Below are 10,141 nucleotides of genomic sequence, written 5' to 3'. Positions count from 1 at the left end.
TTTTCTTTCTTTTTTTCTTTTCTTTTTTTTTGGTTTTTCGAGACAGGGTTTCTCTGTGTAGCCTTGGCTGTCCTAGACTCACTTTGTAGACCAGGCTGGCCTCGAACTCACAGCGATCTGCCTGCCTCTGCCTCCAGAGTGCTGGGATTAAAGGCGTGTGCCACCACACCGGCTGTCAGGTCCTCATTCTTGTGCTGTTCATTACCCACTGAGCCATATCCCCAACCCTAGGTTTGCTTGCTGGTCTCAAACATATTGCTTAAGCTGGTCTTAAACTCCTGATTCTCTTCCTTCCACTTGTCGTGTGTGTGTGTGTGTGTGTGTGTGTGTGTGTGTGTGAGAGAGTGTGTGTGTTGCATGCCGTGCTTTGCATGTGGAGGTCCCGGGACAATGTTCATGAGCCCCTGGTTTCTGTTCTTGTTACTTACATACCTCAGGGGACCTGGCCTGCAAACTTGCAGAGCATTCTGTCTCCACTTCGCATCTTGCAGTAGAAGAGCTGGGATTACAGATGTGTGCTAGGGCTGGAGAGATGGCTCAGCGGATAAGAGAGCTGTCTACTCTTCCAGAGGTCCTGAGTTCAATTCCCAGCAACCATATGGTGGCTCACAACCGTATATACTGGGATCTGACCCCTTCTTCTGGCATGCAGGTGTACATGCAGATAGAGCACTCATACATAAGATAAATAAAATATTTATAGATGTGTGCTACCACATCAGCTCTTAAAAAATTAACTAAGCCGGGCAGTGGTGGTGCATGCCTTTAATCCCAGCACTTGAGACGTAGAGGCAGGCAGGCAGGCAGGCAGGCAGGCAGAGCTCTATGAGTTTGAGGCCAGCCTGCTCTACAGAGCAAGTTCCAGGAAAGCCAGAGCTATACAAAGAAACCGTCTCTAAAAAAAAAAAAAAAACTCCACAAAATTAATTAATTATGCATTTTGTGTATGCTTGTGTGCCATAAGAGGGCATCAGAACCCATTATAGCTGGGTGCTGGTGTCACACGCCTTAATCCCAGCACTTGGGATGCAGAGGCAGGTGGATCTCTCTGAGTTCAAGGTCAGCATGGTCTACAGACCAAGTTCCAGGATAGCCAGGGTTACACAGAGAAACCCTGTCTCGAAAAACCAGAATTAAACAACAACAAGAAGAACATAACCCATCATAGATGGTTGTGAGCCACCGTGTGCTTGCTAGAAATTGAACTCAGGACCCCTGGAAGAGCACCCATCTTTTAATTGCTGAGCCATCTCTCCAGTCCCCACATCAGATTCTTTTTTTTTTTAAATATTTTATTTAATTTTTTAATTTATGTGCGTTGGTGTGAGGGTATCAGATCCTAGAGTTACAGACAGTTGTGAGCTGCCATGTGGGTGCTGGGAATTGAACCCAGGTCCTTTGGAAGAGCAGGCAGTGCTCTTAACCACTGAGCCATCTCTCCAGTCCCCTACATCAGATTCTTGACATGTAGCTTCGAGGAATCAAATTCTGGTCACCAGGCTTGAATGTCTAGTGCATTTGCTCACTGAGTCCCCAACCCTTTCAGTTTTTTTTTTTTTTTCAAGACAGGGTTTCACTATGTAGCTTTGACTGTCCTGGACTCGCAGTGTAGACCAGGCTGGCCTCGAACTCACAGCAATCCACCTGCCTGTGCCTCCCGAGCGCTGGGATTAAAGGTGTACGCCACTACTGCCCAGCTACCCTTTTTGTTTTTTTGAGACAGGGTTTCTCTGTATAGTCTTGACTGTCCTGGACTAACTTTGTAGACCAGACTGGCCTTGAACTCACAGTGATCTGCCTGCCTCTGCCTGCCAAGTGCACCACCACTGCCTGACCCTTTTTGGTTTTTAAAAGAGGTGTTATGCTATGTAGCCAGAACAGACCAGAACTTCCTTATCCTCCTGCCTCAGGGCAGGGATTGCATGTGTTGCTTGTTTGTCCTTCTAGGCACTTGTGGCATGCAGGTCCCGGCAGGAAAGCTGCCATGGTTAACCCACAGTGGTAATTAATGGCCATGCCTCCTTGACTTGGGCTCAGCCTCTGGCCCAGGATGCTTGCATGGTCACCATAAAATTAATTCTAATGAGAAAGGTCTGGGTTAAGAGCCAGAATACATTTTGCTGAAAATACACACGTGTGTGGCTTCAGAAATGGATACTCTGAGAGATCTTCACAGTTTGTTCGACGTAAAAGTGGACCACAGGTGCCTCAGTTGGAGAATCCAGCAGTGGCACATTGGATCCGCAGCCATCTGTCCCCGAGTGCACATCTGCATGTCTACAACCTGTCCATCATGGCAAGCAAGTCATCTCCCTTGCTTGCGCTCTGCTCTGGCTGCTCTATGATCTCAAATTCCCCCATGATCCGGGCCAACTCCTCATTCCGTTGCTGGTCCTGCGGGAGAAGGGAGGGTGGAGGAAGGGAAAGGATGTGTCTGCAGGGCCCCGAGGCAGGGCAGAAGCATTCACATTTCCATGCCTCCAGATTGGGGGAAAACAGAAGAGGGGACCTTTGGCAATCGAATGTATAAAAGATTTGTTTTGGGGCTGGAGAGACGGCTCAGAGGTTAAGAGCACTGGCTGCTCTTCCAAAGGTCCTGAGTTCAATTCCCAGCAACTACATGGTAGCTCATAACTATCAAGAATGAAATCTGGCACCCTCTTCTGGCTTGCAAGTGTTACATGCTGGCAGAACACTGTATATATAATAAATAAATAAATCTTAAAATTTTTTGTTTTTGTTTTTGTTTTTTAGTTTTTTGAGAGATGGTTTCTCTGTGTAGACCTTGGCTGTCCTGGACTCTCTTTGTAGACCAGACTGGCCTCGAACTCACAGTGATCCGTCTGCCTCTGCCTCTGGGGTGCTGGGATTAAAGGTGTGCGTCACCACGCCCTGCTTTGTTTTGTTTTTGTTTTCTGTGCATAAATGTCTTGTCTTCGTGTATGTATGTGCATCATATGCATGCTTAGTGCCCAAGGAGGCCAGAAGAAGGCATCAGACCCCTTGGAACTGGAGTCACACAGACGGCTGTGAGCTGCCATTGCTGGGAGTTGGACTGGAGTCCTGCGAGAGCAGCCAGTGCTCTTAACCACTGAGCCATCTCCATGCTCTAAAATAGTTAAAAATTTTAATTTATTATAAATTATTCAGATTACACCCCAATTCTTATCCCCTGACTTGTGGCTTCCTGTTCCCACCCTCTCTCCCCCTTCTGCACTGTTCTCCTCCCCTAGACCTGTGACAGAAGGGGACCTCCACCCCCACCACATGACCACAGCCTATCAGGTTTCATCTGGACATGCTCTAAAACTTCAGAGCTTTTGGAAAGCAGTTTTTTGTTTTTGTTTTTTTTACCAGACGATGTTGATGAAGATAGGTCTGGACCCCGTGAGGCCCTCACGTACCTGTGTAGCCTGTATGCTGATGACTTCATAGGACAACTCCTCAGGCCTGGACTGCGCCGCATGTCTGGATGGGGCAGGAAGAAACAGCCCATGGTTACAAGGTTAGTGCTCCTCTTCTTAGCATGGTGAGCCACCTCGCGAGGACATGCTAACCTGCTTTCTCTGCCTCATCTTCTGTCACTTCCCCTCGCCTCCCCACCCCGCCTCCCTTCCACATTCCTATAGTTCAGAAAATGACATGTGTTTGCATGTCTGCCAACATTGCCCCTCTCTGCTCCACAAGCTCTGAGGCTCAGGTCATGTGGCAGCCCCTTCAGACTACAGCGCCAGTCAGCCTTCACTAAGGCGTTTGCGACCAGCAGCTGAAATCCTCCCACCAGGCTGGGAGCCTGAGGCTGGCTCAGGGTCCTGTACCCCTTCCTTGTATGTGTTCACAAGCGTGTGCACATGTGCCATGGCAAGCACGTGTGAGTCAGAAGACAACAGTGGGCATCAGTTCTCTCGCCCTACCGTGTGGGACCTGGGGCTGGAATTCAGGTGCCAGGCTTGGGACCGTTAGCTGCTCAGCCATCTTGCCCGCCCGCTCAGCCTGGTCACCCCCCCCCCCCCCCGAATGCTTCTTGTTTAGCTTTGTGTTCAGTAAGACTTTAGGGCTTTGGGGGAATGACTTCAGGAAGCTCCAGCTGTTTAATCCCCAGGGAGCCTTTAGCTAGGACAACACAGATGCTGGGATTTCACTTGTGGTTCTTGCATCTGTGTTTATGTGTGTTGGTCTGAAGTTGTCATGTCTGGGTTTTCATCACACCTAGGGGTTTACATACGTATTTACACTTGGTCTAAGCCATGGGGACAAGACATGTATTGTGTATCTTTAAAGACTAGGTTTAGGGCTGCAGGAGAGCAGTAGGGCACTAGCTCCAGCATGCACAAAAGCCCTGGATTCGATCCCATATAAACGGAGTGTGCTGGTACACACCTGCAGTCCCAGTGCTTGGGAGGCAGAGGCAGCAGGGTCAGGAGTTCAGGGCTACACAGTGAATCTGAGGCCTGTCAAAAGAGAAAGAGAGAAAGAGAGAAAGAAAAGAAAGGGAGAAAGAAAGAAAAAAAACAAAACAGGTTTTAAACGTACTCCTCCTCTTCATCAGTTGTAAAAAGATTCAGCCGGAATCCTGGTTCAGGGCCACTGGGTTTCTGGATCTCCATCCCTCCCATTAGCCTGGCCAAGAAATTCAGCTCTTCTTTGGCAAGAGGGTTTGGAGCAATGTTTTCCTGTAAGAAACAACCGTGTGATTTGTAGCCACACAGGGCGCTCACATTTCCTGCCAAGACCCCAGAGACCCAGAGAGGAATTATACAACAAGGCAAAAACAATAACGGTTTAAATTATTTCTGGGCTCAACGAATGCACAGAAAGTAAGCTGAGCCAGAAGAGTAATCCAGTCAGCAGCAGACGGGCTCCAGCAAAGAAGCAAACTGCTGACTCTCAACTTTGAAGCTGAGTGGAATGCCCCCAGGGAGCCACACTTCTCAGACTACCTTCCTCCTTGGAGGAGAGGAGAAGGCCCCACTTCCTCTTCAATTCTGTCAGTCCAGTTCCCTCTGCCAAGTGGCTCCTGTCAAGTCTGCAGGTCAGAGGTACCACTCTAGAGAAACTCCCATACTGCCCTCTGGTGGTGACATCCAGGAACACAGACAGACTCTAAGCCTTTCCTCTCTTACCACCACCTTTTCCAGACTTTACTATTTACCTTCCTACACAGCTCTGGGCTCTATCTAATCCGCTACCATCAGTTACCGAAAACAACAAAGCCCCCTATGTCTTGCATAAAGAACAAAATAAAGGCCGGGCGGTGGCGGCGCACTCCTTTAATCCTAGCACTTGGGAGGCAGAGGCAGGTGGATCTCTGTGAGTTTGAGACCAGCTTGGTCTACAGAGTGAGTCCAGGACAGGCAAGGCTACACAGAGAAACTCTGTCTCAAAAAACCACACACACACACACACACACACACACACACACACACACACACACACAGAACAAAATGGAGCCTAGTGATGATGGTGGTGATGGTGGCATACATCTTTAATCCGAGCACTTGGGAGGCAGAAGCAAGAGGCAGTTGGATCTCTGTGAGTTCACGGTTGGCCTGGTCTTCAGAGGAATTTCAGGACACCCAGTGCTACAGAGAGAAACCCTGTCTTGAAACACCCTATCCCCCCAACCTCTCAAAATATATAAACAAATAAATAAAAAACAAAAACAAACAAAACCCTCAAATGGAGTTAAGACCTTTTAAAATCGGGCTCTACTGTCCTTGGGACTAACAGAACCTCTGCCACCTGCTTCTGCTGTGCTATGGTCCAGCCACGTGGAGTCTAGCTGCCTCTCCAAACAAAGCGTGTTCCTCCTGTCTCTGCTTGTCCTGCCACCGTGACTGTCACCCGCTCCTCCTCTGCTACTTGCTGTCTTGCCTGCCCTGGAGCGCTATTTCCACTCCCCCCTCCTCTGAACGCCTTTTTGATCCCTTGTCCCCCTGATCCCACCCCGAAGGACAGATTACGAGGTTTTTTGGCACAGACTGTCAATATGCTCCTTCCCGCTTGTTGCTGTTTGTTTCTCCCATTGTCCTGCCCAGGGAGCCAAGAGCCTTGACCGTCTACACCAAGCCTCTGTCCCAGTACCCAACCCATGGGCACAGCTCCACTAATGTGGGGCTAGTTGGTGAAAATTGTAGACATGGGAGCTCAGAGGAATGAAAACCTAATTTTTAAGGTGGCCATAACGTCATGACAACCAGGAAGCATTGGAAAGGGATGATTTGATAACTGCATCTGCTCACAGGTTGGGCCCAGCAGCCATAGGCCTCATGGCTCTGGTACAAAACTATCTGTCAAGTCCTGCTATGTGGCTCCTATTTAATTACAGTGGTGAACCAATCCCCAAATTACCTAATTAGTCAGATCACTGGAAGGCTCTGAGCAAAGCGACAGTTAAAAACCTATGTACATGTAAGGCTGAAGGGGAAGATGGCGAACAATGAGGGGAAAGCTGACTGCCAGAGTTGCTCCCTCCTCCCCATGCAGATTGTTGTGTGTAGAAAGAAGCAAGGAGGACAAGAACGGGGGTGGGGGTGGGGGGACGGGACACAGACGCTCACCTGTGTCTTGGAGGCTGAGTTCTTTGATGTTGCAGATATGTGGGTTTCTACAGGACGACTCACACTGTACCTGGTGTCAACAGAAAACGGTGCTGTTATTCAGCCTGCTTCACTGACTTCCTTCTAATTGGTAAGCACAGCTGTGGGTGTGGGTGTGTTTTAAGATTGATTTATTTGTTATTTATACAGTATTTTGCCTGCATGCCAGAAGAGGGCACCAGATCTAATTACAGATGGTTGCCAGCCTCCCAGGGGTTGCTGGGAATTGAACTCAGGAACTTTGGAAGAGCAGCCGGTGTTCTTAACCGCTGAGGCATCTCTCCAGCCTAGTACAGGTTTTTTGTTTATTTGTTTTGTTTTCTGACAGGGTTTCTCTGTGGCCCTCCCCAGCAGAGACACTAACCACTTCTCCATGATTACTTAAGATTATATATCTTGGGGCCTGGAGAGATGGCTCAGAGGTTAAGAGCACTGGCTGCTTTTCCAAAGGTCCTGAGTTCAATTCCCAGCAACCACATGGTGGCTCACAACCATCCATAATATGATCTGATGCCCTCTTTTAGCCTGCAGGCACACATGTGGGCAGAATATTATATACTTAATAAATAAATCTTTTAAAAAATTATATATCTTTTGCCTATGGAACTGCCTAGGAACCGTTGGCAGTTAAATGTCAGGGATTATATTTGGGGAAAGGACTCCGGTGGTTTTGTTTTTCCCTACACATGCTCTCATGTATTCCAGGCTGGACTCAAACTCACTATGAAGCCCAGAATGACCTTGATGAACTTTTCATCTTCCAGCTTCCATACCCCAAATATTGAGATTACAGGCTCGTACCATCATGGCACTTTATGTGGTGCTGGGGTGGAGCACAGGGCTTCACACAGGCTCGGCAAGCACCCTATTAGCTGAGCCACATCCTCAGTAAAGTCAGTGGGGTTTTTAGAACAGAAGGTTTTTTGTTTGTTTTTGTTTTTGTTTGTTTTGTTTTTTGAGACAGGGTTTCTCTGTGTAGCCTTGGCTGTCCTGACTCCCTTTGTAGACCAGGCTAGCCTCGAACCCACAGTGATCCACCTGCCTCTGCCTCCCTAGTAGAAGGTTTTTCTTTTTTAATGAATCGAGCGACCTATGTGTATTCAAGTTCATTTGGGAGGAGGATTTGCTTACATGTTAGTTCCCAGTTTCAAGACTCGGTCTCCATAAAGTTCAAAAGAGCCTTCCTTGTGTGCAGCCACAAAGTTTCCACCATACGTGAATTTCATCTTCTTCACTTCTTCGCCTTTGTCATTGAACATCCTGAAATACAAAGTATGACTCGCTGGGGAGTTCTCTAAGCTTGGGCAGCCTCAGAGGCCAGCTCATCATTTGCACACAGCAGGACAAATAGGAATTTAATCCCCAAGATGATAGGTTGGAGGCGTAGCTCAGCACACTTGCTTAGCATGTGCAAGATCATGCCATCCCCAGTACCCCGAAAACCAACCAACCAACTGTGTCAGTTGGGCAGTGACAAGAGCTGTGTAAGCACTTCAGAGTGCGGCCACTGATTCTCCTTGCAACCACTTCTGGATGGGAAGACAGATGCTTGCCCCAGCATCCTCCCTTCCAGTGGCAAAGCTGAGATTAGATCCTTGACCTCCGTATAGCTGAGCTTTACTGAAGAGGGGACAGAGAAGCAGAGGCTTGGCAGGGCTGCAGTTTGTGGGGTGGGGACACTCTGGCCAGTCACCACAGAGGAGTTACCTGATCACTCCAGGAACTTCAGTTCCCCAGGGAACAGGCCCGGACACTGGCAACACAAAGTGACCGTTAGAATTCTGAACTTTGTCCTTTAGAAATGTGGATACCTGGAAAAAAAATATAAATTTGGTGTCATTTTTCTGGTATGTTATTTCTTTTTTTCTTTTTTCTTTTTTGGTTTTTCAAGACAGGGTTTCTCTGTGTAGCCTTGACTGTCCTAGACTGGCTTTATAGGCCAGGCTGGCCTCGAACTCATAGAGATCTGCCTGCCTCTGCCTTGCCCAACTGATATGTTTTCATGGACAAAAATCCTCTGGGGATGACCAGTGGGCAGTGGTTTGTGAATGGTATCTAGTGAGCGTGTAACACAAGGAGAGAAGCATACGCAAACTGACATACAGGGTTAGAGGTACCTCACCCACACGATGCCTTCATATATATTCATTTGTGCATATGTGTGAGCAAGTGTATGTACACTTACATATATGGGTGCCCGTGGAGGAGGCCAGAAGAGAGCAGTGGGTCCCCTGGAGCTGGAGTTATAGGGGGTTATGAGCAACCCAAGCTAGGTGCTCCTAACGGCTCAGCTCCTCCTCCAGTTCCACGTGATTGGATGACTTCTGAACTTCATCCTAAACCCTGCAAAGTGAACAGTGTTTTCCTATTTTAAAGATGAGAAACATTGTGCTGGAGAGATGGCTCAGAGCGATGTCTGCACTGGCTGCTCTTCCAAAGGTCCTGAGTTCAATTCCCAGCAACCACATGGGGGCTCACAAGCATCTGTAATGAGATCTGGTGCCCTCGTCTGGTGTGCACGTGTACATGTAGACAGACACTGTATACATAATAAATAAGTAAATCTTTTTTTTTTTTTTTTTTTGGTTTTTTAAGACAGGGTTTCTCTGTGTATCCTTGGCTGCCCTAGACTAACTTTGTAGACCAGGCTGGCCTTGAACTCACATCAATCCGCCTGCCTCTGCCTCCCGAGTGCTGGGATTAAAGATGTGCGCCACCACGCCTGGCTTTTTTGTTTTGTTTTTTTTTTTAAGACAGGGTTTCTCTGTGTAGCCTAAGCTGTCCTGGATTTGCTTTGTAGACCAGGCTGGCCTTGAACTCACAGCGATCTGCCTGCCTCTGCCTCCTGAGTGCTGGGATTAAAGGCGTGTGTCACCACTGCCCGGCAAAATTTTTTTTTAATAAGTAAATCTTAAAAAAAAAAAAAGACCTGGGAATGCAAGTCAGGAGTTGAATACAACCTAGCATGTGTAAGCCCTGGCATCAAGGATGGGGAGCAGGCAGAGCCTATACATAGCATGTCATTCTCTTTACTAGTCTGCTTGGAGGCCTAGGAGGTACTTAGTTTAGAGCACGTGCTGAGTGAGCATGGCTGTGGTGCTGGGTCCACACTCTAGAGCTAGAAAGAAAAAAAGAAAGAAAGAAAGAAAGAAAGAAAGAAAGAAAGAAAGAAAGGCCTATTTTGGACACAGGACACAAGTGTATGTGTAAAAGCACCACCTGGTGGTCTGAATGAGAATATGCCTAGGCTCCTATGCTTGAATATTTGGACCCCAGTTGGTGGAACTGTTTGGAACAGATTAGGAAGTGTGGCCCTGTTAGAGAAGGTGTAGCCTTGTCCCTCACTCTGTCATCGTAGACCCTAGTCCTTAAAAACCATAAGTAAGCCCAATTAAATGCTTTCTCTTATAAGTTGCCTTGGTCATGGTGCCACAGCCAACAACAGAAATATAACTAAGATACATTATAGGACATTCCACATAGTATACTTGAGCATAGCAGTTTATGAAGAGAGCAATGGCAGGTCAGGGATGCTGGGGGAG

General features: G+C 47.8%; 1 protein-coding gene across 2 annotated transcripts in view; it reads right to left on the bottom strand.

Annotated features, from left to right (window-relative positions):
- OSCP1 (organic solute carrier partner 1) overlaps positions 1-10,141 on the bottom strand; it is a 34,379-nt gene continuing 24,238 nt past the window's right edge. For both annotated transcript variants that reach the window (XM_084786273.1, XM_084786274.1), the window contains 6 exons: positions 8,307-8,410; positions 7,731-7,859; positions 6,561-6,630; positions 4,534-4,673; positions 3,405-3,468; positions 1-2,394 (listed from right to left, as the gene is read on the bottom strand). In XM_084786273.1, coding sequence (XP_084642399.1) covers positions 2,278-2,394; positions 3,405-3,468; positions 4,534-4,673; positions 6,561-6,630; positions 7,731-7,859; positions 8,307-8,410 — 624 coding nt within the window. In that variant the 3' untranslated portion in view covers positions 1-2,277. The remainder of the gene's footprint in view (positions 2,395-3,404; positions 3,469-4,533; positions 4,674-6,560; positions 6,631-7,730; positions 7,860-8,306; positions 8,411-10,141) is intronic.

Source organism: Acomys minous (genome assembly GCF_964271855.1).
Source record: "Acomys minous genome assembly, chromosome: 6".
Taxonomy (NCBI): domain Eukaryota; kingdom Metazoa; phylum Chordata; class Mammalia; order Rodentia; family Muridae; genus Acomys; species Acomys minous.
This window is presented reverse-complemented; position numbering and strand designations above follow the sequence as displayed.